Source organism: Telmatherina bonti, assembly GCF_933228915.1.
Source record: "Telmatherina bonti genome assembly, chromosome: 5".
Classification (NCBI taxonomy): Eukaryota; Metazoa; Chordata; class Actinopteri; order Atheriniformes; family Telmatherinidae; genus Telmatherina; species Telmatherina bonti.
The window spans coordinates 18917932-18945188 of NC_136623.1; the positions used below are offsets into that span (position 1 = coordinate 18917932).

Sequence of the window (27257 nt, forward strand, 5' to 3'; positions counted from 1 at the left end):
ATACTCCAGGAATAATTGAACTTTTTACTACACAGGACAAGTCATAAAAATGAATCCTCGTTTTGCAAGTTCATGAAAGGCATCAGCCCTTTGCATCTACTTCATGCGTTCAGAATTTTTCGGGCTTCAAGAAAATGGACTTCAGGTTCACGTTGGATTTCTTTCTAAACATATCTGATGTTCTGGTCCTCCTTTAGCTCGTCCAGCTCCATGTCCAAGCTGAAAGCGCTGTGACGAATCACTTCCCAACCAGCCAACGCCTTTTTGTTACTGGATTCTCTGTCTTTATGTCTCAGCATCGGGGTTCCCTTCATTGAATCTGACTTCTCCAGTCCCTCCTTTTCCTTCTCATTCTCCTTCGAGAAGACTTTTAGATAACGGCGCATCTTTTGCATCATGGGGTCATTTCTGTCTTCAACCCTGCAAAAAGGATGAGCAGACCAGATGACATTTCTCAAAGTGAAACTCCAATTCCACATTTTGATCCTGTGTTTAAATTAAAAACAGAATTATTTGTAAAACTCAATTGTTTGTTCACAATACAGCACAGAGAACACATTTAACTTTGAAAGTGCGACATCTCATTTTGTGAAAAATCTTACTTTATCTTAATTGAGATGGCAACAGCACGTCTCAAAAATGCTGGAGGAACATGTTGCACGTAATTATATTAGGTAGCCACCATGGAGAGGCTAAGTCTCTCAGTAAAAGATTGGGGAATGGTTTAGAAAACTGTATAAAAATTTTTTTAAAAAAATCTCAAAAGATTCATAAAATCTGGAAGAATCTTTATGTGTGAGGGGGAAAAGTGAAAATTGGTAAAGGATCTCCAAGCCCCCTTGGAGAACACTGCTTAAAAGGATGATTCTGTCATGGAAATCCTTGCATAGACTTCTTAACACTTCATTATCTAAATCATTGCCTGTGAACACTGTTCTCCTTTCCACAAATGGAGGTTAAAGCTCAATCATGCAAAGAAGAGGCTCTATGTGAACATGACCCAGAAGTGCCAGTGTATTCTCTGAGCCAAATCTGATTTAAAACAGACTGAGGCTAAGAGCAAAGGTGTTAAGTGGTTAGTTGAAGCAAAGTCTGAACATTTAGAAATCAGAGATGCCATATGTTCTGTCCTACAGAGACAACATACAACATGTTAACAGCACTCAGTTCAAACGCCTGAATATCTGGTGACATGGGGGTGTATTAGTGCATATGGAGCTGGCAACTTGCACACTTACACAATGTAGAAAGGTATATATAAGTTTTAGTGTAATATAGGATCCTTTACATTGAAGATGAGTTAAGAGTTTTTGAAAGGAGAAAACGAGTATCTGTTTCATTAATGAGTGTGTTTATATGGTCTATTTCTATTGTTAAACTCTGGTTTATGAAACTTACTTACCTTTACACATCACATCATATCCTGATTTAGTAATATTAGAATTATAAATGCAAACAGATTATGCAAGATGTTCACACAGCTTTCATTTAATCTCACAATAGACACAACTAAAGAGGAGTTATTTAAAATTAAGCCAATTATAAATAAAATAAAAAGATAATTGAAGAGATAAATAAGACACCTGGGCAGGAATGAAAACAGAAATAAAATCCAATAAAATCTGAAAATAGATCATTATTATTGTTATTAATAGTGTATAGACTTAGATGTTTAGCAAATAATTTTATATTTAAGTAACATTTTACACAAGACCTTTTTTTCTTGTAATAAAGCAAAAAAAAACAAAAAAAAAAAAAAACAACAAAAAAAAACACTTGATTGTAGCATTGAGTCACTATGGTGATAACAGTCGTGTTTGTCATGCTTCCTGTATCACCAGAAAGCATAATTTGTGATTTTAATGCTTTAAAATCTTTTCAGCAGTGGATAGTGGAGGCGTTTCTTCATGTATTATCTTTTTATGTTACTTTAAAGTCTGTTTCTTCTCCTGGACCCTTAAAAATTTCTCACCTGAGATACCAACACTCCTTCAGGCCATAGTTAAGCCCACACATGCCAAGCCGAGGCCAGAAACAGCGAGGAATCCTCCTCTCTAGCATCAGAGTTGTTGCCACCACCTGCACAAAAACATCACAGCTGTAACCATGACCATGACCATGTAACCGACAAGGTCCTTATGTATGTGTCTAAAACAGTGTGTATGTGTGTGTCACCTGAGTCCTCCAGAGCTCATCTCTCTCCTGGGCCACCCTCCAGTGTGTGTCACTCATCATGGCGATTAGTAGGTTTAGCAGCAGGATGTAGGAGACCACAGAGAAGGCTACATGCAGGACATGGACGATGGGGGGTGTAATGATGGTGTGTTGCACAGGCAGGTCAATCAGGCCCACGCTGAGCTCAAATTGGGAAAAGATGGTGATGGCAAAGGAGCGATATGAAGGGAGGGAATCAAGTTCCTGGGTCATATATACCATCCACAGAGCTAAAAGAATGTTGAAGAAACAGCGATGGATGTACACAAACAGAAAAATACATCATGCTCTTATGAGTTTTTTTATACTCCCAAAAATATACTCACAGGTGGAAAAACCAATGAGAACGATGAAACTCAGCCACATGAACTTTGTGAGGTCTCCAAATATAATCTAGGAGGAAATGAGACACAAAACTGTTCACTCTGAAAACGCAAGCAGGTGAGCTTCAAAAGCCAAAACAAACAACCTATGGCAGAGTTGTCTAAAGTCAGTCCTCAAGTCCTGCAGGTTTTCAGTGTATCCTTTCCAACACACCTGGCGTTCATTAAATACATTCAACAGATAATGTAGTTCTGGACAATGACTGGTTAATCTGAGTCAGGTGTGTTGGACCAGGGACACATGGAAAAACCTGCAGGATTGTGGTCCTCAAGGACTGGAGTTGGACACTCCTGACCTAGAAGCACAGGTGTAAGAATGAAACAAACTTCTGCATGAGCTCTGCATAACCTGCAGGAAGCTTTGTCTCACCTTCTGTATCATGATGACATAAGGACCGAGCATTTCAAAACCACGAGCGAAGAACATGACGTTACACCAGCCCAGAACCAAACACACAGCCATCACCTCAGCCTCTCCCTGCACCTCGCAGGCTCTGAACACACACAGCAGCACCACCAAGGAGGCATAGCTGATGCTGGTCAAAACAACACAACAGCAGTGGTAACGTTAACGGTTGTGGCCATAAAACTCTGCGATCATTTTACACCTCAGCAGCGTTTGTATTTACAGGATGACATGGAAGGGTCCTCCCAGTGCTGTCTGGCCAAAGTAGCGCCTGGCTCCCACTCTCAGAATATCGGGAATCTGTTGGGAAAAGGGGAGTCAGTGAGATTTCTTAATGCTAAACACTGTGGCGTGAAAATAAACTGTCACACACTGACCTCTAGCACCAGGATGACAACAGCTCCCAAGATACTGATGACCTCGCCAGCTAGCCGCAGACTGTCACCATATGTCACATAACTCTCCTGCGACAGGCAAAAGGTGAAATCAAATTAGACTATACAGCACAATTTCTGGTTGATGTCTATATAAGTAAAATGGCATGGAATGGTTGTGGATCCTTATTTAATGTGGAAATCAGTTCATTCAATCAATCCCCAATAAGCAAAGTTAAGAGAAGAAAGGATTCAGATTTCTCTCCAACATCACAGCACTGATCATGCTTTGGGCCTGATCGACAAAGAGCCACAGGGAAGCCTAAGTTTTGTAGAAGAAGAATCTGGAAGTTCAGGATGCAAACCATCCCACTGTCAGTAAAAAGATAAAATTCCAAAAGGTAGAAGACAATGGGCACTAATGCAAACACTTTTAAATCTATAATGGAGCATTAAAAAAAAAAAAACAACTGCTTAACTTTCTCTGACAGTTATAAAAAGAAAATAGTACTGCATGTATGATGGGTCAAGAAGACTTTTCCTAAAGAGCAAAACATCACTGAGAACAAAGCATGTTTAATGGCTGTAAAATGTGCCAGAAGGGGTCTTACTAAATACTGACCAGTCCCACATGTTATGTTTTATTAAACTTGTGCCTGTGGAAAAATCTCTGAATTAATACTCATAAAAAAGACCCACAATGTTGCATTATATTATACAAAATATCGTCTGAATAAAAATATATGAACATAAAGCACTAAGACCACTTTTATAGTTAAGGAAAAGATTCAATCTTTATCATGGGGGTTGGATTAACATGAAAAGCAAAGCTCTGCAAAAAGTTTCACTGCTGCTAAACTAATCTTAAATGAAAAACCTGACTCTGAGATCTTTTACTAAAAGTGGAACAGTATGAGGATAATCCTCTCTAAGTCTTGTGGTGCGGCATTTTCTTAAACACTAGAATTAGCTGTTCCTGTAACCCAGCTGTGTGACTTCCCTCTCATGATTTAAAATAACTTGAACTGGACAAAAAGTGGAAGTCCTGCTTAAAATAGCTAAAGACCTGATGTTGACATCTTGGCAGAATTACTTCTAGCTGAAAAAGGCTAATTAAAAAGATCTGAAGTCTAAATTGGTATTGACTTGTGCACACGCACATGAAAACAGATGGAAAAAAATTAAGTAAACAGGATAAACTGAAATAATACACCAAGTAGCTTTAAATCATTTAGAGCCTTTAAGTCATGTCACAGAAAAAATAGATGGGAAAACAAAAAAAGAAGAAGAAAAAACAATATTCATTCTGCAGAGGCAGCTATCTATTTGAACTTTATTTAACCTGTTGCTACGAGACGACTAGACGGTGGCGCTCTGCCTTCCAAGTAGCTACATGTTACAAACCAACAATAAGCTAAGATTATTTAGATTTAGATAGATTTAGATAACTGTAGATTTAGTAAACAATTAATCTACAGACTACACTTTATTGTACTGTACTCCAGTAGCAGAAGATACTGAAACCAAAATGATTCTGTTATATCAGTGTGGTACAAATTATGATAATCCATTATCATAGTTTGTCTTTTACCTACATACATACATTAGAAGCAGTTTTAGTTTTTATTGTAACCTACAGAGAGGGCCTTCTGGACCCTGACGGTTTCGTCCATGTCTGACTTTGTGTAGTTCTCTGGAGCATCCTTTAGGGGGCGAAAAACACAACACAGTGTGAAGGTCCCAATGTACAGGAGGTACAGAAACAGCAGCAGCCTGGCACAAGAAACAAAGACAGCATGAGCACAGTAGATGTAGACACATGTCAAGTATTTTATGTCAGATACTGGAAAAAGGAAAGAATTAAACCAAATCCAACCTGAAATAATGTTTTCCGTACAGATTCCACTTCAGACTGACCAGCTGCCTTACAGGAGTCACCTCCAGAATTCCTCTAGCCTGGAAAAGAAGATGTATTGAAATGTCAGACAAAAAAATGCTTCTTTCCAATAAAATGGTGAGTATTTTTCTTGAAGTACAATGTATATCTTAACCGCACCTCTCTCCGTGGGCTGGCTACAATGAGCTCCAACACCGACATGCTGTCGGCCCAGGAATCGATCTCTGACAGGTCGTACAGGTGAGAGCTGAGAGGGCCCAGACTCCACTGGACTACACGCCTTTTATTAACCAGGTGCTGAAATGCCTGAGTGAGACAGAGGGAATCACAGCTTGATTAGGGAAATAATCCACCTCCACCTTTCATTTCCACCATGTGGTTCCTCCTTTGTTCCACACCCACCACTATGTTTCCCTCTTTGGCAGCCAGTTTAAAAGGTGTGAGACCTCGGTAGTTGGGCACCATGTCGAGTGGCACTGACTGGTCCAGCTCTGCATCGCGTGTCATAATCAGGTCAATGGCCTGACACGCAATTGTCTTGTTGGGCTGCAGAACCAAAATATGAAGCAGCGTGTTGCCTTGAAGACAAAGAGTATGAAGACAAGAAGCACAGGAGAAAACACCAAGAGCATTATTCAGAAGTGACACAGATTTGTTTGTTGGGCTTCTTTTGGCCCGCAGCTCTAAACACAATGGAAAAAAAAAACCCAAGGAAGAAAGAGAAACACGAGAATTCTACTGCAAATGCAAGATTTTAGCAATTGTGGGTACACTAAAAACACAATACCAGACAAAAATGTGTTATTTTCAAAAACACAATGGAAAAAGCCAAAAAAAGCACAAAAAAAAAACATATACAAACAAACAAACAAAAATAACAAATAACAAAAAAACACAAATCAATGTTTCCTTTTATTTACTATTTATTCATTTTGTTTTATTGTTGTAATTCCTTCTTCCTTGTATGATAAATTGTTTTATTGTGTTTTTTTTATCTCTCTTCTAACTGTTTTGTTCTCTTGTTGTTTAGGCTGATTGTGTACAACACTTTGTTCCAACACTGGTTGTTTTAAACGGCTTTATCAATAAAGTCGAGTTATTGTGTTTCCCCAGACATTGTTGTGCTCTTTGTTTTATGTTTTTTGGCTTTTCTTCTCTGAAAACCTTTGTTGTGGGTCTGTTGTTGTCTTGCACTTTAGGGCATTGTCATTAGTGGACACCCAGAATCAAATTAACTCAACAACTTGCTTAAATAACTCGTTACTTGTCTCCACTTAACTAAAAACACAAAACTTTTTTGATTGCAGAAAAAACAGATATTTAAAGCAGTCTTCATTTCTTCATCACAGTAATCTGCATTCACATAGAGATGACATAACTTTGGTTACAAATATTTTCCATGACGTCAGAAGTGTGTGCATCCTCTAAAACCATTGAAAATGCAACACAATGTATGCCATGCATGTAAATTCGCAAAGAAGATGGTGGAAAATTGATTTAAAAAAGGGAACCTTTTTACATTTTTTTTTTAACATATTTTTCTGTAAAAGCTGCATCATACTCAGTAGGATGAACACAACACTGTAATCTGCTATTGTTGGAGCTGTTAGAGCTGTTAGAGCAGATTTAGCTCTCATATGGGAACTGCATGAGCTCCATGAAGGTCTCGGTCTCTGGACAGTAACACATTTCAGCTGTATTTGTGAAACAACACCGTGCCCTCACTAACTCATAGGTCAGCATTTCTCACCTCGATAATCTTGGACCCTTGTGCTGGCCCCAGCGTCGATTATCATGCTGATAATGTCCTCGTTCCCAGTACACGCCGCAAAAGACAAGATGTGTTCACCTGTCGACAAACATTACGTTGTTACGAATGTTCACATGCTTTACATCGAGCAGATGCTCACATCATGCTCACTTACCACAATACAAAAGTCCTCCTATTCTCTTCCTGAAATACAGTCCAGTGACTCGAGGTGTAGCCACATCACCGCCACGACTAATCAGATGATAAACCAGATTGATGTTCTGATTCACCACTGCGATGTGCAGAGGAGTAACACCTGAGAAAGATGAACACTTTCAGTCTTGTGTGAAATGCCTGTTAGTTAGTACTTAGTATAGTATACCAAATTTAGACTGACATTTGTATTTAATACACACAAGGAGTAAACATGGCACAATCTAAAATTTAAAAGCCCTCCAAATTCAAAAATGCATCAAAGTGGAGGCCTAGCAGAAGAATTCAACAATATAAACAAAGGAAACTATTTTCTAATGGAGGAGGGGAGACTGTGCTCTCAAATCTGCTTGAGTGATGAGAGTGAATACCGTCACAGGTGAGCCACCTGACAAGGCAGATGTCTGAGCACAAAGACTTGACACCACTTTCTCTGAAAGTGAAGCCTGGAGCTTCTCTGTCAATCAGCATATCAAAAGGCTGCTTATCATGCTGAGTTGCAACCCACCCTGCAACCTCAGCTAATGAAACAAGTTTGCGTTTGGTTTCGTTGTTTACTACTCTACCGCTGTAGTGGAAGAAGCTGTGAGGAGGTCAATTTTTGGATTTTAGCTGGTTATTGATTGGTAAGATTGAATTGATCCCCTAACAGCTTCTTTGTTTAAAGGTTTGTCGTTATAGTCACACTTTTTTTTTTTTTTTTTTTGTCAAATCTTCACAAATTTACCAGGTCAGTTAAATAATCTTCTTTCATATTAGATTCTGTCAACAAACTTTGTGCTTTCTTCATTTCCTTTCTTCTCTTCAGCTGCTGCCCAGAATCCATAACCAGTTTTGCTTAAATGCACGATAAGATTTATACCTTATAATGTGTGTCTGCATATGAGTTTATGTCTGTTTATGCATTTGTACCTTGGAAAAGCTCGGAGGTCATGGGCTCGTTGATGAGCTCAGGAGCTCCGTCCATTAAAGCCATGGCAGCATCCAAGTTGTCGTTCATCACGGCGACATGAAGCGCTGTCTCTCCGAGGGCCCCTGAGTCAGAGGATTACAACTCCTTAGATGACATCACTGAGACAAAAAACACATTGAGACTAGAATTCTTAGTTTTGCCTTACCTCTCTCAAAGATGTTAGTAGACGCACAGCGTAGAAGTTTCTTGATGCAACCAACACTGTTGCATTTAGCCGCATAGAAGAGAGGAATGTCATTTATGCTGTGACACAAAAAGGCAAAGATGAAAAATTAGTTATAAAACAGCTGATAATAAGTCCATTTCCTCATTGAAAAGCAGCATCATTAGTTATGATTTGATTACTTTTTTGTGTAGAGCAGAAATGATTCATCCAACATCTCATTCCATCCTTTTTTGTTCTGAAGACGAAACCTCAGCTGGCTCCACCAGTGGTTGAGCTCACTTGGAGCAGATCTGGCCAGAGATGGAGACATCGACGCCTGATCTCCAACTGGAAGAAAGACACAGTTACAAAAGTTTTTAAGTACAAGAAGAAGAAGAAGATAAGAAAGACATTAGTAAACTGTGGAAAAAAGAAGCTGTGAAATACAACAGCCAAGAAGTGTCTTTATTTAAGTCTAAAAATGTTTCTGTTTTGGTGTTTAATAATACATTTCTCTATATATTTTTTTTAAAAATGATCAAATATTGAACACATTAACATTACTTGGTTGGTTCTACTGATATCAATTAAACATTAAATCATAATAAGAGACAAAAGGAATGAGAAAACTTGTTTTTCTTACCTTCAACAAATAAAAAAGCAGCTCCTTAGCTTCTCACCCAGAAGTTTCAAAATTGGAAACAGCACCTATGAAATGTCCCTGAGGAGGAGAGAAATCCCTGTGGTATCCTATTATATATGACCTGGCCAGGAGGGAGGAGACATGTGGCTAGATTGAGAATGAATGGGCAGAGAGGGAGGATGACTGAACAGCACACAGGTAAGAAAGAGATAGTGAGACAGTAATGAGCTGGTAGACTTTCACCCACTGGTCAGAAATCCCACAGAGAGAGTTGTGCTTTAAGCTTCCCCTGACTGTCTACCAGGAGTTCCTTTATCATGCTGATTTGAAATTATTGGCACAGTTCAATCACCTGTAGAGTAAAATGGTCCAGTCCTTCATCCCAGTATATCTCACTCCCATCACCAGGCCTGTCTGCATTCCTCCAGCTACCACCAAAACCTGCATGGCCACTATGAAAATTCTGCAACATCATGATAGTCCACACATAGTGGTCATTGTTTCAAGTTGTGTGTAAAAAAAAAAACCTGTTTGGAAACACAGGTTTGTAATCTACACCAAGCACTGAGGCATGATGGGTCAGACTGCATTTACTGTTTTCTAAGTGGATCGCTTTCCTCAAAAAAAGAACAAAAATTTGCAGATGATATGTGATTTTTTTCAGCATGTTGCATCTTGTCCACACAAACACTTCAAAACTAGCTTCATTCACAATGATTTAACATGTTAAGCACCATTCACGTGTCAACAGGAATGATCACAAATACGATAATTACTGCAGTACAAAGACCATAATGATCATTTAGAGCTTGGCAACGTGATGTTCAATGAGGACATATCACTTGTCTCTGATGGAAGAAAACAAGGCTAATGGTATATTTTACCTCGCGGAGTTCACATTTCTGAAGAGAAATGTCTACTAACTCATGAGGAACCACACATTTCATTTTGATGCTGTTAAAGTAAATGTTAAACTGCCAATTTAATCAACTTGTATAACATTTCTGGTCACATTGGTTGTAGCATACAGGTATTTTTCTTCACCGTTTATAGATCATGACTAAGGCGGTGGTTAACCGCAGGACAAACAGGGTTTGGGAAGACTCTGGAGGAGGCCCTGGTAATGGCTGCAGATGTGGCCGTCATTTGGTATTGTGAAGATAATAGCTGTTTACCAGACGGGGAGCACCGTTTTTAAGCAATGTCATAAAGACCAGTGGTTTCCCCACTGTTAATGTCTTTATAGGGAAACAATAACACAGTAAAAACATGATTTTGTGGTATTTGTGCTCACTGTTTCAGGATACTTGTTACAGCACTGTGTTAATTTGAGTTGGGACACCACAGAAAACAATTATTAGACACACACCTGATACATTTATGACAGCTGCTAACACTACTAAATGATCAGTGTGTAAAAAGTACAAAGAACAATAATTCTGAATCCATATATCTTGACTATTTGTACTGCTTTTCCTAAAACACCAACTTGAAATGAAACTCTGCATTCGTAAATGGACTTGTAGTAACATAGCACTTTTACAGTCATATTGACCACTCAAAGCATTGTACACTACATGGCACATTCAACACAGGGTGGGTCTACCCATTTACACATACACCCATACCCTGATGGGCACATTGGGGGGCAACTTGGGGTTCAGTGGCTTGCCCAGGGACACTTCGGCATGTGGTCTGGGGAAGCCTGAATTCATTTCTCCAACTTTCCATTTAAAAGACAGTTGCTCTTCCTCCCTACCTGCAGCAACCCATGTGACAATACGGCCATAAAAAGTGGAAAATTTCACATCTTGTGAGACATTCTCATGTTTCTGTCATGACATGTTGGTAAAGAGACTCAGAGACTTTCAGGAGTGGAGCATGTTTAAACATTTACTCAGTGGTGGTAGTTTTTACACTCTGGTACAAGATTTAAGATTTTTAAGTATTCCTATTTTCTGGAACTTTGGCTCCTCTAAATTAAATTTTTTTTTTTATTAAGCAGTTTTATCCAGTTTTCAATTTGATAATTCTCGTTGATCATGTTCTTCTGTTTTAAAAGGATTACAGCTAAGGATGTAACTAGTTTAAAATAAATGGCTTAACAAGAGCAATAGTATGATCTGGAACTCTGGAATATTTTAACTTGAGTGTGTGATGGTTTATATATTCATAATTTGTGTTTATTATGTAAAGCACTTTGAGCTGCTTTTGTAGGAAAAGTGCTGTATAATAAAGTTTGATTTAACAATCTGTATGTTTTCAGATAAATGGTCTAAACCAGTAGTTAATCTTAGTTTGCTTCTGCAAAGCATTTCACATGTTGTGCATGTTCTCACTCTCCATGCATGGGGCTTGCCTGCCTTTCAACCGTCCTTCAACCAGTCCAGTTTAAGACAAGTTGGGTCTGATTTTCTCACATCTGCCTTTTAAAATTTGATGAACTGAATGGCTTTTTGGATGTTTTCAGTTTGCAGAACTCAGGATCTATCAAGAGTACTCCAAAGACAAATAATGGCGAGCCAAGCTCACTGATCTATCAGATAGGAGCGAAAGGAGCCAGAACACACTGTGGTTGCTGTGCATGGGCTGTATCAGCCCAGAAAGTTCATAGTGTTTAAGCTCAGCAGTGTCCACTAATTGTACCTACAGTGGGCATTTGAGCATCAGAACTGGATCCCAGAACAGCAGAGGAAGGCAACCAGGTCTTGTGAATCACATCTTCAAGTACATCGTCTGGATGACCAGATTATTTGTGTAAATAAATACATCAAGATGCATTATGGGTAGAATTTAATCAGTGGACACAGTGTGATGCTTGGGACTGTGTTCTACCTGTAATGGGTCCTGCCATTAAGGTTGATGCCACATTGATTATACCACTGATCTAAACATCATTCCTGATCAATAAAAACTTTCATGGAAACATGTATTCCCTGATGGTAGTGGTCCCTTACCGTAGGATGTGGTTCTCTGCCATTTCTCAGAAATGATTTGAAAATGGTTTGAGGTATTGATTTGGACTCCCAGTTTCCTGGATCAATGTCTGATCAAGTATATTCTGGAAAACAAGTCTGACTCATGTAGGCCAGTTTACAGGACCGAAAGGTGATGAAGGCTTGGTGTCATGCTCTACAACGTACCTTAGAGTAAGATGATAAGGGTATATGTAGGGTTTTTTTGTGTGGTCTTGTTATCAGTCCAGATCTGCTATGATATCAGCAATTATGGGTGATGTGGGATGCAGGTTGCTGAATGCAGCAGATCCTAAACAGTGATTTTGCAGAAACTTGCTGATCTGTGGAACATGAAGTACAACAAGGTCAGTCTCTAAAGCTGTGAAGGTGAAAGTTCATCAAGGGGAATGCTTTGTTTAAAAAAAGAAAAAGCAAAATGCAATGGTAATAGACAACAGAATATAAAGATTTGCGAATCATCTATCAAGTATTACTGAAAAATTGTGCCATAAATAAACACGACAGAAATGTTCTTAGTAACACGTATATGCCCTTTGAATTTAATCAGTGTAACACCAAGTCTCAACCTTTTAGATTAATTTTATTAACTAAAAACAAGGCTCACGCAAGTTTCTTTAAATAAAATCATATTTATTTTACAAATTTGCACAGTTACAGAATGGTGGTGAATACTCATACAAGTAAACAGCTAGTAATGTGTGTAGCCTGACACACTTGTCTCAAAAACACGCATACACACTTCCACACAGCATCATGTACAGGATATTCCTCATGTACACATCAACACAACCTCATGAACAATACACACATTTTACAGACACACAGGTACATACTAGCACAGCATTTCACTTTCTTTAGGTGTAAATCTGATCTGATTGTGTCCATCTTTCCCATTTCACACATTCACAATGCTTCAATGACTCAGTGTCTTTCAGGCAATCCAACAAAAAGAGGTGAAGCGTGAAATGTACACGTAAAAGTGAGTGCTGTTGGCTTTTGTCACGGACGGACGTTCGTGTTTGCAGCTGAGCTGAATTTTACAGTATGGGAGCTCTGTTGTCACTCAGTGACAACAGTTATATATATATATATATATATATATATATATATATATATATATATATATATATATATATATATATATATATATATATATATGTGTGTGTATATATATATATGCATGTATATATATATATATATGTATATATATAAAGCATATTTTTGTTTAAATTATAATGTCTGAGGTCTTGCTTCAGAGTTTGCATCACTGACTTTGGATTGTTAGTTTTTATCTATTTTGCTTTAATTCTACAGAAACTATACATTTCTCTAAAAGCAAATGAAAAGACCTCATTAGTTCACCGAAGACTGCTTGGTGATTTGGCAGTTTAATTACAAAGGAAGTGATACAATTTCACAAACAACAAAAGAAAAAGTAGAAGAAGGCTTTGATTGTCTTAACGCAATTCTTTGTGAGGTCAGCTCTCTGAGCCTTTTGACAAAAATATATATATATTTTTACAGTTTTATCAAACTCGGTGAGGTATGAGGAAATTGAAAATTTACAGGGAGGGAGAATAGTGAAAAAAGAGGCTGAGGGATAGTGTTGCAGATCAGTGAGGAGAGAGGAAGGCAAACTACAACAAAGTGAAATATAGTTTTTAAAAAAACAAAATACTCAAAGTCCTCCTCAGCAGTTTTCTAACCTCACTTTGACTTGGACTGCAGCTTCCATGGTGCATCCCTCTTCTGTTATGCATTTCAAGTGACAGGTTAGGAGCCCATTTCTTCACCTTTTCAGGCTGTAGTGTCAGAATTATAAGAATGAACAGTGCAAAGTGGCACTGTGATTCTACTTTTGATTTGGCATATAATGTGCCCCTTAAAAATAAGTGTTGCAGAAACCAGATGCAGCAAGCAGAGGGTTGTGAAAACCTTAGGTATCCCTGGAACAGGCCGTGCTGCCTGTGGATTTCAGACCTCCACCTGCCCCTGTGTGAGATGGGCCCTGAGCTGCTGGGCTGAGCTGACGATTTTCCTCTGGTGTCCCAGCAGGTTCACACCAAGATTCTGCACATCTCTGAAGGAGTGTTCAGATAACATATCATGTCACAAAATAGCATTTTATATGGAACAACACAAAAATAACCTTTGATGTTACAATATGAGGAGGTTAGATTCGTGAATATTTTGCACTTCATGGTTTATGTAGTGAAAGGTTGTTCTTAAGCAGATTTCTATGTACAACTGGTGATTTTTTTGTGTCTAAGCAACAAGCACCTGAAGTTATTAAAGCAAATATTTACATTTGTAAAGTATAATCTTCACTTCCAGAAAAGTTGGGAAAACTTTTCAAGTGTTAAAATATCTCAAATCTGTAATTTGTTAATTTGTTGAACATGATTGGGACGGAAATGTCTTTCAGTGTCTTCACTGTCCAACCGCATTGTTTCCAGAGATTATAAATTTTGAAAAACACATACAAAAAAAAAAAATACAATGAAGAGGGAAGACAAAAACTGTTTTGGAAGATTTTATAATGAGGACAATTAAAAACAAGTGAGGGGCCATGATTGGGTATAAAAGGAGCATCCACAAAAGGCTCAAACTCTCCAAGCAACAACATGTTGGGGATTATGCTCCAAACTTAGAAGAATTTTCAGTCAGTCAAAATGCATGTGTCAGTTCGATCTGTCAGGAAACTTTGGTCTTTCACGTCTGCCGTGCATAATATTGTGTAATGACTCGGACAGTCAGGTGAGTCAGGCTAAATCTCAGTGTGTAAAGGTCAAGGATGAAAACACTGCAGGATGTGCATGACATTTCAGTACACAGGCAGCACTGCATTTTCACTCAGTGACTTCAGAAATCTAAACTCAAACTGTCTGACTCAAAAGCGAAGCTATTTCTCAGCTGTTCTGTGAGATAATTTCAGATGGACGGAGGAACAGTGGACATGCATTCAGTCAGAACAAGGGTGCATCATGAGATAGAATATTTTAAAAAAAACATGGGCCACCATCAAGGTGATGTCTCTTCCTAGGATGTTTGCAGTTTTTAAAAAGCTAATCTACATGATTTTCAACAGCTCAGTTTAAAAAAAAATATATATTTTTTTTTTATTATTACTGGCCTGCCTGCAATCTAGGTCTATGTTCGATTAATAATACATGATATATCATGACAAGGAGAATAACAACTAGGGATATTGAGCAGCTGAAGAGAGTTCCAAAATTATGAGAAATTCAACAGTCATTTCCTATACTGCTTAGTCCAATGCAAGGTTGCATAAGAACTGGGTCCTATTCCAGCAATTAGCAGGTGAGACCCAGGGAAGACCCTGAAAAAGCTGTCAGTCCACAACATGGCCAACACAGAGACCATCACATTTTCTTATGTAGAATTTGGAGTGACAAATAAACCTCCTTTGAATAAATGAACAGAGGTTCCAATCAGTGACTTTCTTGCCATGAGGCCATGTGCTAACCATTACACCACCGAATGGCACTAGAAATCAAATATTAAAATAAAATAGTGATGTAAAACAAATGTAAACATTCGTCTCTCGCAGTTTTGTTTTTATGTGTTTGACAGCATCAATTTTTAGATTTGTTTACATTTCTTATCATGATGAATTTTGTCAGTGATGGCACTCTAATATTTTGTATCAAGTGTATGTTGCATTGAGGAAAACTTCTCAAATTCTTTGTAAACAGGGCTTGTAATTTAAAAAAAAGGTAAAAAAAAAAAAACAAAAAAAAAACAGAACCATGAAATTACAGTAATTTACTTACTCCATAGTGAGTCTGCTGACTCTGTCTAATGTGTCCAGGTGAGCTCGATCAAACTCATCCTGATATCTTTCCATCCTCAGCGCCTTCAGCCAATCACTGACTGTCGCCACCGACGACAGGTCTGTGGGGGTGGGACTAAGCAGTGGCTGTGAGCAGCTTCTGTGAATGTAAAAAGCGAGAGCATGATAATTCCTGGCTCAAGCAAATTTTCCATCACCTACCACCCACTATGTGTTTTGTGGCAGTATGTGCAGAAGTTGCCAGCTCACCGAGTGGGCTCCGCCTTGAGAGAGGCAGGGTGCCTGATGAGGCGATCCAATGAGGATAGGAGGGAGTCAAAGCCTGGCCGGTCCCCTCGTTCTGCCTGCCAGCATTGAAGCATCAGAGAGTGGAGGGCAGGGGGGCAGTTGTGGGGGGCTGGGAGCCGGTATTGATCTGCAACTGCCTTCATCACCTGCAGACAGATAGGAAGACATCAGACAAGTAGTAGACAGGAGTGACTGACATCCATAAAAGGTCACTGATCAATGAGTGCTCATAAGAGTGTTCGACATTTTGACAGTTAATGAAATATGTAAGGTCAAAGAAAAAGTGTATTTAATTGAGTACTGCAGCATAATGTAGATTTAAAGCTACTGTTGGTTACTGTCCTGGAATAATAGTAGTTTTGCAATACTTCTTTATATATATATCTATATATATATCTATATATCGATATCTCTCTCTCTCTCTCTCTTATATATATATATATATATATATATATATATATATATATATATATATATATATATATATATATATATATATATATATATATATATATATATATATGTACTACTGTATCTAAACTATGACTTTTTTTTTTTTACTCTTCTTTACAAATGGCATTACAGCAATGCTTGGCAGGTTTAAACTATTACTTTTTCCATAAATGAATAAATTGACATGTTTTTCATACATTTCAAGGTTTTTGCTTAGAAGCTAATTGTGCACAGATGACAAGAAGAGATAGGAGAAAGAAGCCCTTATGACTGGAAGCCCCTATAACTGGGAAAAAGACACCTTCACCTCAAGGTGAAGGTGCTTTGGGACTTTCATTTTTAATGATACATTGTGAAACTCTATGAAATGAACAGAAATTTCAGAGCTGCAGGATTTGAGTGCATTTTCCATTGTTAACTCCATATAAATTGTCCTGTTCTGGTAACATATTTAGTTACCTCTTGATTGCTCATGTCCCAGTATGGACGCTCTCCATATGACATCACTTCCCACATCAGTATGCCAAAGCTCCACACATCACTGGCTGAGCTGAACTTGCGATGCTGAAAAGCTTCTGGTGCTGTCCACCTCACAGGAATCTTACTGCCCTGATGGAGGACAAAAGCATATCGACGTTTGTCATTAATAGACCTTGAATCAGCAATCAAAGAAAACAAATCAATTGTGCTCCACATCTGAGGACCCACTAGAGAGGCGGTGTATGTTGGTATGTTGTGGTCCAAGCCCCTCATGAGTCTGGAGAGGCCAAAATCTGAAACTTTGCACACCAGGTTGGAGTTGACCAACACGTTTCTGGCTGCCAGGTCTCGATGGACAAAGTTCCTCTCAGAGAGGTAACGCATCCCTGCACCGACTCCCCTGAGCATCCCGACAAGTTGAAGGACACTAAACTGCCCTTCATTCTCCTGTAGACACCAGAACAGAGGAAGCAGCGTAGAACTTTTTAGCTGAAACGTGGTGTGACATTGTTGAATCATCAAGTGCATGCCAAATAAGAAAACTACAAAGAGTGGGATGTTTTCTCACCCTCAGGAAGCCATCGAGAGGTCCATTCTCCATGAACTCAGTGATGATCCTTTCTGGTGGGGTTCGAGTAACAACACCCTCTAACTTTAGTACATTAGGATGGTCAAACTGTCCCAGGACCCCTGCTTCACTGAGGAACATGCCCCTCTCTCTTTCAGATGCCCCCCAGCGTAGAGTCTTTACTGCAACCAGCACCTCCCTGCGGCCAACTGGACGGTAACGGCCACGAGAAACTTCACCAAACTGGGCTGTAGCGGGGAAGAAGTGGAACCTGTTCAAACTGTTGACAGTTTTCACATGAGAAGAAATAGTATCAGACCTACCTGCACCAATGACCTCCTCAATCTTGAGGTGAGTGGGATCTATTTCACGGGCAAACTCTTTGACGGCCTCACTGGGGTCCTCATATGTAGATGGGTCCACATAATACTTTACACCACCTGGAAATCAAGAGCAATTCTTTACAAGTAACTGGAACATTCAATCACATACCTGTTACAATAATATTACACATATTAATAAATATAAGTTTGCTTCATTGGGAAAATATGGAGCTACAAATAAAATAAGAAGACACTGACATGTAAAGCACATGTTAATTCTTTTAATGATTTTTTCTTCAATTTGCATCACAGGTTGTTTTTTTTTTATCTTCTTTTGTTTCCATTTTATTTATTTCTAGCCATTTAAGAACTCTTTGAGTTCATTTTGGATCTGATTATAATTGCTGAATATTTTATTTAGTCTCATTTGTAATGGTTATTTCCTTCAAACTAGATCTATAGTCCACTGAGGTGACTTTGCATCTCTACATTGTGGCTTTGTGACCCAATTTTGGATATTGTGCATTTCTAAATATTTCCTGACACCTTTTTGTTGCTTTGCTTCCATTTCTGCAATACATATAATCATTTTGACAAAGGTCCAAATACCCCTTGACCTCTTCAGTCTGTTGGTCATTCCTCACAGGTATTGGTCAGTAATCAGTCCAATATTTACATATAAAAAAAAACAAAAATGTAATAGTCTACCAAATCAAATAAGAGAAAAACCAACAATCTGATATCTCAGTCAAATGTAACCTTAAAAAATATCTAATTTTAATCAAACTAATGTCTTTCTATTACATTAATTCATATAAAAATTATAGGCCGCTAAAATACTCACCCCTATTACTGATGTACCTCTGAAGTCTGTCGCTGTACGGACTCTCTCTCCTCTTGCTGTCATGTTAAAGAAAAATGTGAACTTCCACATCACAAACACTTTAAACAATGACCATACATAAGTTTTCAAAGCCTACCTGCGAAACACGACCACCACCACAATTGCTGCCACAACAAGGAGAAATGCTGCCCCACCCATCACTGAGCCCACCAGCAGAGGAAGACGATTCTGGATTTGCTGTGAGTGCTCCTCTGTGGAAAAATCCAGCTTGAACGTAAGACAAGTCATCTCAAACTCCTCAGCTTCCTTTAGAGACTATTCACAGAAACTTATCAATACATTTATTTCAGATTCTGATATCATGTAGGTGTTTCACTGAATGAAGTCCTCTTCTTTTTAATTTGGGGGCTGGTTTAGTAAATTACTCAACCTATAGACTACAATGAAAATTGAACAAAAAATCAGTGATTGTTTTGCCTTGAAAGTTGCAGTGAAAAGATCTGAGGTGTGTCAGCTGCAGTGCGAAATGTTAGGACATTTAACCTAATTAAGTACATTTTAAATAAGATATAAATAGGTAGTAAATAAAACAGTACTTAATGGGGGATTAAAAGAATGTAGAGCCAAACAGCAAGCAGTTCATCAACCCCCACCCCTCCCACCCCCAGGAAAGTGTTGTGTGTTTTATCTTTCCACCAGTCAGACTCAGCACAACAGGCAACACTTTGTCCTATAAGATTCAGCATCAGCTACTGAAGAGTGAACTCAAACATGTCAACACACATTTTCATTTTAGCACCAAAGAGGTTTAAACATGAAAAAAACAGCAGACGAATGCTCTGCTGTAAGAGCTGCCTTTGTACTTTTGGGATGTGTTTAACACACCGCTTTGAAAGGATAACATTAAAATCCACTTTGACTTTTTTTAAAATGTGCTTTGTTTACACTTGTTCCAGTCTCTTTGTCATGCGCCTTTTAGCTAAAGACTCATTCAGTTTCATTCATTCAGTTTAAGTTGTTGCACAGATCGTGTTCTCATAAATAAACTCTCATTTTGCTACTAAGCCCTCTCTCTCCAATTTTTTGTGAACTTCACCAGTTTATTTGAGTATTACTGCACTTTTTCTGACTCAGATTTCACTGTGATAAATGAGTGTTGTACCCAGAGGCAGTGTTGTGAAGTATATGGTGTTACTGTAGGGGCCATAGCCTCGTTCATTTCGAGCTCGGATCTGGAATGCGTAGATGGAGCCGGGGATCAGAGAGTTGATGGTCACTGTGTTGGTCTCACTGTACATATTCAATGCACTGTCCACGTCTGACCCCTGAAAGAACAACAATGAAAGACTGTAAAGAAGACATATAATAACAAAACACAACATTTTTCTGAGCTACAGAGCATTTGTTTGGGATACTGAGGTCACTACCAAGGAAAATGCTATCAAAAAACTCAATCCTGTCAGTTTGTTTGGGCCCCTCTTGATCTGAAAAGTTGTTTCTATTCAGATTAACAGAGAAAAGTATATCATAACAGCAAATTTCATTTGTCACTCCTCTTCATTTTTGCTGCATTCACTGTCCTTCAGAAGTTCAAACTCTTATTTATTTATTTTGCTATCAGCAAGTTCTGATCAGGAAACTAAAAGCACTAGCAGACTACCTGCTGCATCTTCATCCCTCTTATCAGTGTTGTTGAGTTTTAACAACCTGGCCCAGTTTAACATACGACTTATGACAAGATGAGCTGGCTTTGCAGTTGGTGTTAGAATTAGCTGTCAGACTATATAATGTACAGTTTACATTTGCTTGTAGCTAGAAGTTACTGACGCATCTCAGTTAAGACACACACCTGAGAAGAAAGGTTGAGGTTAGGGATGAGGTTCTGATTTTTTTTTAGATCCTAAAACAAGTTTAAGGAAAAAATATGTTAACATTAAAGGCTTAAAAAGAGCCGTTTCAATGCTAACTGCTAGTTTTGATTATTGCACCTCAGATATTTCATTAAGACTTTAGGAAAACGTTTTAGCTTGTAACACATGCCAGGATATCTCCTTCTAGTAAATCTGAATATGAATGTGCACAAATTTGACAAATACATTAGGCAAAGTGTGAGTGTGTGTGTGTGTGTGTGTGGGTGGGTGGGTGCATGCCTTATCATAGTATCTGAGTTGATACTCCAGGATGTCCCCATTGGGCCTGTCTGGCTGAGGCCATGACAGCGTGATGGAATCCGGAGCGCGGCTCAACTGGTGCATCATTGGAACTGTACTGGGAACTTCAGAAGACAAGAGATGGATTATCACTCATAACTATTTCATAGTGGAGCTGTGCTGGAGTGATGTTAACCACATGGGGGCAGTGTTACAGAAGCTTCAGGGGATGTTCCGAAGAGTCTGAAAGTAAGTTTTATAGAGCACCAAGCCGGATCTCATTACAGTCAAAGAGTTGGCTGGCCAGTTTAGTTAAAGGGGACGTTCCATTCATTTAATCAATAAACTCTGGGAGCACACAGAGATTTTATATAATTTAACTAATTGAAGCTCTACTTGATTGTGATTGGTTTCTTGGAAAGCTGTGTAAGGGTGCATTTGGACTGCACAATGCCAAGTTTTCCTCTCCTCTTTCCACTCTTTTACTTTGATCTCTCTCTCTCTCTCTCTGCCTGTCTCTTTGTCTTCCCATCTCTCATTCGTCCCTTTCTTCCTCTTCTGTGATTATAATAAGATCTGACAGGAGACTGTAACCTCGAGCAACCTCCTGTCCAGAGAGTGGGAAGAGAAAAGATGGAACTGAGAGACCGAAAGGGAGACGGGGAAAGGAACCCCCACATGGACACACACACACACACACACAACATCCACATAATCTCCAGCATCATCATCCTCCCCATCAGAGCATTCCCTCCTCTTTCATCTCATCTTTTTCATCCTTTCTGCCCCATTCTCACCTGACTGGCTGGTGGTGAAATTGATGCTTGTGTATCGAGCTGGAAAAGGGCTCAAAGCTGACACCTCGTTCATGGCTTGCACCTGTCAATATGGATAACACACACAGTTGTGACTTTTTTTACACTGATATTCATGATATGGATGAGAAGCAAAGACAGCTGGAGAATTCCTCATGGCAGGCCAACATATATTGGTAAATGTGAAGTATCTCGCCATTATGAATAAAAAATGACATTTGATTTAGTTGAGCTGTGCAAGGCTAAATAATAAATGTGTGTATTTGCTGATGTGGAACTTATGAAGTAATACAGCACAGATGTTCTGCCTCCCCCCTCTGTAAACGATGAAGATATTCACCATTCACAGAAATGTCTCCTGTCAGATATGGGTCCTAGCACGAGCCAATAACAAAGCTTGAAGTTCAAAGAAGTTATACCTCCAAATCCACAATTTTATACTTTTTTAAATATAAGATAATAGCTTTTCCACCCCACCTGTATGAGATATGTGACCCTGGTCAGCAGGTTGTTGAGGGTCACTTTAGTTTGTTTCAGGTTGGTCTGGGAGGGGCTGAAGGTGACACCCTCTCCACACCAGGAGCATGCTGTCGGGTTGGTGAAAGTGGGTGAGGGGCAGATGCGACACACCACTCCGTACCACACCTCATTGCGACCTCCCATGTCCATTGGAGGGCGCCACCTTAATGATACCCCACCATCTCCACTCTCATACTCCCAGGTCAGAGAGACTGGAGCAGATGGTGGAGCTGAGGAGGAACAGAAAGATAAACAGAACAAGAGGGGTTTGACATATATATTGTTGGCAGTTTACACTTCGATCATAAGGTAAGGTTTAATATTTAACAGTTTTTTTTTTTCAGATCATATATGGTAGAAAATCAGTGACTGTATTCTCACTGTTCTCACAGTTTGAGTCCATGACAAATAACTCCACTGGGGCCTCTTGCACACGTCCCAGAGAGCTGGGCATAAACAAACACACAAAGCTCACTTGTGCAGGCAGAAGAGTTGGCATCATTGGCTGCCCGATAAAAGCTGCTGCGACATTCACACACACTCGATCCCTCCTGGCTGGTTCTGCTGTTGGATGGACACACAGAGCAGGGAATGGAGCCAGAAACAGATTTGAAGTAGCCCACAGGACAGGCTGCGAAGAGACAAGAAGAGGCACAAGGATGGTTGAGTATATTCACCGTGTAGAATCACATGGTGAAAGTGCAGGAAAACTTAAGCTGTGAGATGCTGAACTTGATGTTGAAGGACTGAGAAGTTAGCAAGAAGAACAAAAGTGAGGATCCCGCCTAAAGATCCCGTCATAAAAAAAGCTCTTCAAGGTGATGCGTATCTGTCAGAATAATTTGAAGATGAAGGAAATTTGAAAAGTGTTTGATAAAGTTGATTTGTCAGAACAGCAGCTGCTGTAACAATATTTCTTCAGGTTCTTCTACTCACTTGCTCTGGAGTTCTCAATCATATCATTCCTTCGTCATTACTAGTGTGTTCTCCAAGAAGAACTGGTGTATGGAAATGGAAAATCTGCATGTTCTTAAACTTTCAGATAAGATTATTTTACCAACCTTAAGGGTAGATTTCAGTTTGTGGTCACAGTTTAATTGATAATTAGGCATGTAGTTCCAAAAAGAAAAGAAAAAAAGAATAAAGAAAAATGGAATGTTTTGCAGCTCTTCAATTCATATCAGACTTAATTTTTCTACAAGGACAGCCTGGAAATGGTTTGTGTCCAGCTCAGCTCAAAATCGGCCACATTATAATATGTAGTCTGTTTTTCATTTGGTCATTTTTGTTCAGAACTGAACCGGCAGTGATCGGTTTGGAGTTAAGAGGCAATTTCAGCTCGGCTTGAGGTTTTCCTTTGGTTCAAAAGTTCAGCTTAGTAGTCTGTTGTCTGTTGTTGGCTTTGTCCAGCACTATCATTTACTTGTGTTTCCAGAGGAAGTGGCCAGCGTTTAAAGGAGCTGAAAGGCAGATTTAGTCCGTTTTGCAAAAATTTGGGTTAGCTTTTTTTCCTCATTGTGCCTGTGTGTGATAACTCTTTTTATATATTATATTACACAATATTGTATTGTATTGTATTGTATTGTATTGTATTGTATTGTATTGTATTGTATTGTGTTGTGTTGTATTATATATTATATTATATTATATTATATTATATTATATTATATTATATTATATTATATTATATTATATTATATTATATTATATTATATTATATTATATTATCATTACAAACAGGAGAAAGAGTTAGACTAAATTAAGACAACTGAAGTGTTGAAGTTCTTCTTCATCTTTTGAATGTATCTCCCCTCAGCAGATACATTTCGATTTCATGTTCAGAATAAAAATTTTTCAAGAAATTGGCTTTGAGTGACTTGTATAATATAGTCCATATCATTTGTGTTTAAAAAGAAAAAAGATAATGAAATTTATTAAGAGTACTGATTATTACTGTCAGTTTCAGGACTGCAAAACAAGTGAGGTCAATGCGGCTGCTGCATCAGCCTGACAGAACCTTGAGTGCTGGTCCTAAGCAGGATTACCAGAATACTGGCTCTGCAGCCTCGGGGTTGGTCTGCTGCCATTTTTACACTCTGCATGTGGGTGTATGCAAGCATCTAAAGCAGTGTCCACTAAAGGTTGCATCTTTCAAAATGGGGTCACATTGTCTGTAAGCTAAATGTAGAGTTTTTGCACTTTATATTCTCATGCTGAGATGCTCTCTTGTAACGCTGAGTGTGCAAATGACACACCTGATCCCACCAGAAAGAGCAGCTTAAAGGAGGGATTCCCTCATATGTTTTTAAACAGTCTTGAAGTGCTTTTTAAGTTGGAAGGATGAAAGAGGATGTGTGTGAGTGTGTGTGTGTCTAGCCCTTATGGTCAGTGGGAAAGAACGTCTGACCTTATTTATATAACCTTGTCAAGACCACGTAGTGTGTCTCAAGCATGAAATGCTGAATGAGTGTGGCTGCTTGTGTGTGTATATACCAGATGATAGTGGGGCAGCGTGGGAAGAAAAAAACAAGGCAAGATGTGGAAGAGGGGAGGAATAAACAGATAAAAGGCTTTCTGTGTTCTCACTTGTTTCTAAGAGTGCAGACTGCTATCAAACAGGTGTGAAGAAGGGGAAAGGAGACTGAGGGAGGTGAATGGGCGTTGAGGGATCACAGAAAGGGTATCGTGGACATGAAGGATGGCCAAAGAAAAAGGATGAACAGTGGGATTATAAACATATGATGATGGGTTAAAGTGGGGATAATGTAAGAGGGAACATTGGGAGTACACAAGTGGAGGAGGAGGTAGGAATATACTTCTTACATCATTGATGTCCCAGCTGTGCATTACCAGATGTGTTCTCTTACTGCTCTGACATAAAACACGACTTTGCTACAAAGCCTCTCATCACCGCCGATACAAGCTCCAGCAACTCAACCCTCCTCCCCATCATCATAGCCACCTGATCAGAGCAGCCAATGAGAGAGCGAGCCCTCTGCCCTCTTGCTTGATCTGCAACCCCCACCTTCCCCCCGGCTCTATCTATCCCCCCCCCCCCCTTCCTCTTTCATAAACTACCAAGCCGAGACTACATTGTCATTATGGTCATAATAAACATATGTCTTTACCTCGTGGTCACAAAAGAGATGAGGGGAAGTGCAAAGATAAAAATCTGCAGAGGTGGAATTAGACACGAACTGTTTTCATCAAGATATATAGTAACTACTAAATTTAAGAGTTTTATGTCTCTATTAGAAGCTGAGATGCGTGAGAGTTATTCTGCAACTACTTGCACTTTGACTTCTATTTTTTTGCAGAAACATAAAGAACCAGTGAGTTAAGGGCAATTAAGTTCATAAAAGCAAGGGACGACCAGAAGACTCAAAGACTCCAAATAATTATGAACAGACAAGAGGATTAGTTCGCCTCATGGGTAAGATAGAAAAAGAGATTTAAAGCTTAAATTATTTCTGTCAGTGATAAGGAGACTTATAAAAAACATACTAGAGGTGAGCAATTTGATGTCAACATAATACAATGCAATGCAGATCACTGACCCAATTTCTCTCTCTTCCCTTCCCTCTTTCATGCACTCATTCCCTCGTTTGGCTCCCAGCGTAATCTCTCTGTTTTTCTCTCAGAGACACAAAAACGAAAATCCGCACAAACACATAAGCTCAGTCACAGATGCAACCACACAACAGGAGAGATGAGTACACACATCTAACTATGGAAGCCTTTAACTTTGCCCCACCAGCTTTCATTTATGCGACATTCTCTTATTCCATGCAGCTGGCAGACAGACACACACTGACCTAATGTATGTGTGCAGTAATATTCTCCATTTCCATATAAGCTTTGACATCACTTTGCTGTATGCAAAGCTGATTTACATACATTACACACAATATTTGCTGTACTAAAGCAAATAATCCTTGTGTATTTCTCATGCAAACAAGTCACTTGTTTATATAAATGAGTTCAGACAGAAACAAAGGAAATCATTTCTGCTCCCGTCTGCATACTGTATTTAGTCTAATTAGTCAAATGAATGTGATAGAAAAACTGCTCAAAGGATGAAAGGCTTATCAATACTAACACAGAGAATATTGGCCCTAGTTCTTTGTCTCATAAACATCCATATAAAAGAAAACAGAAATAGATGAATACAAATTAGACTCGTAGCTGGAGAGCTGATCTTTAACTGGGATATTTTAGCCCATTAAACTTTGAAGGTTTTTCTCCTATTTTGAATGATGATTTTGTCATGGATCGATAAACAAACTATGAGCCATCAGAAATAAAATAAATCCTTCCCAAATGTGACAATACCGGAAACATTTTAACAATCACATCATGTCCGTAGTATCTTTTAAATGTCTGCGACCCAGGAACTCATACAGGAAAGAGAGTCAAGTGTGTTTGCAAAATGCAGATATAATTGTTAAGGTTTTTAGTAGCTAAATGCTTCCATATTTCCCTGCCAATGACTGTCATTTGGTGTTTAGCCATTTGAGAGTCCATCAACTATTATCTACTTATTGACAACCGCCAATGTTTCAGGTTTCAGCAGGTGTCTGAGACACCAGTTAATTGGCCAGAGATTTACTGATTAGCACTACAATGATTTATTTATTTGTTTGTTTATTTATTTTTAAATTAATATTAAAGATAAGTAGTTCTTAGACAATTTCTAAAGTTTATGTTGGCCAATGCATGTTGTATTTTTCTCTTGCTGCATGTTAATTAGTCAATACTATTCAGATGGAAAATTGCTAAATCTGCCAGCATATTCTAGAGATTATATGCTGAGCAGAATGATCACACTTATGTGAGGACTTAGTACTGAGCTGCAGCTCTCTACAAAGCTTTGAAAAGTCAGAGCAGATTAACCCACTCTCTTTCGGAGGGCATCAAATGCTGTTTCGTCAGACCAGGTAGTATCGCTAAGGCAGTTTTCACACATGCACCGAAGTCTTGAAATTTTCAGGAAATATCCTGGAGGAGAGTCATTTGAGCACACAAAT

The 27257-nt window shown here is 38.8% G+C and overlaps 2 protein-coding genes across 2 annotated transcripts in view; both read right to left on the reverse strand.

Moving 5' to 3' along the window:
* Window positions 1-164: 164 nt before the first annotated feature.
* Window positions 165-8686, reverse strand: trpv6 (transient receptor potential cation channel, subfamily V, member 6; the record flags this gene model as incomplete). The annotated part of the gene is made up of 16 exons (XM_079241066.1): window positions 165-420; window positions 1973-2079; window positions 2176-2444; window positions 2541-2607; window positions 2968-3133; window positions 3227-3303; window positions 3381-3467; window positions 5015-5150; window positions 5254-5333; window positions 5434-5580; window positions 5677-5852; window positions 7025-7123; window positions 7200-7340; window positions 8150-8272; window positions 8356-8453; window positions 8556-8686. 16 exons carry the CDS (start codon window positions 8684-8686, stop codon window positions 165-167), a joined length of 2160 nt encoding a protein of 719 aa, XP_079097192.1.
* A 5200-nt stretch (window positions 8687-13886) lies between these two features.
* The window catches only part of ephb6 (eph receptor B6), a gene marked incomplete at its 5' end in the record, with an annotated part of 49742 nt that continues 36371 nt past the window's right edge, over window positions 13887-27257 (reverse strand). Inside the window, 14 exons of the mRNA XM_079240644.1 lie at window positions 13887-14056; window positions 15771-15929; window positions 16040-16224; window positions 16991-17140; window positions 17240-17458; window positions 17580-17827; window positions 17903-18019; window positions 18747-18802; window positions 18883-18997; window positions 19909-20071; window positions 20897-21021; window positions 21694-21775; window positions 22189-22460; window positions 22706-22861. Coding sequence (XP_079096770.1) covers window positions 13951-14056; window positions 15771-15929; window positions 16040-16224; window positions 16991-17140; window positions 17240-17458; window positions 17580-17827; window positions 17903-18019; window positions 18747-18802; window positions 18883-18997; window positions 19909-20071; window positions 20897-21021; window positions 21694-21775; window positions 22189-22460; window positions 22706-22861 — 2153 coding nt within the window. The 3' untranslated portion in view covers window positions 13887-13950. The remainder of the gene's footprint in view (window positions 14057-15770; window positions 15930-16039; window positions 16225-16990; window positions 17141-17239; window positions 17459-17579; window positions 17828-17902; window positions 18020-18746; window positions 18803-18882; window positions 18998-19908; window positions 20072-20896; window positions 21022-21693; window positions 21776-22188; window positions 22461-22705; window positions 22862-27257) is intronic.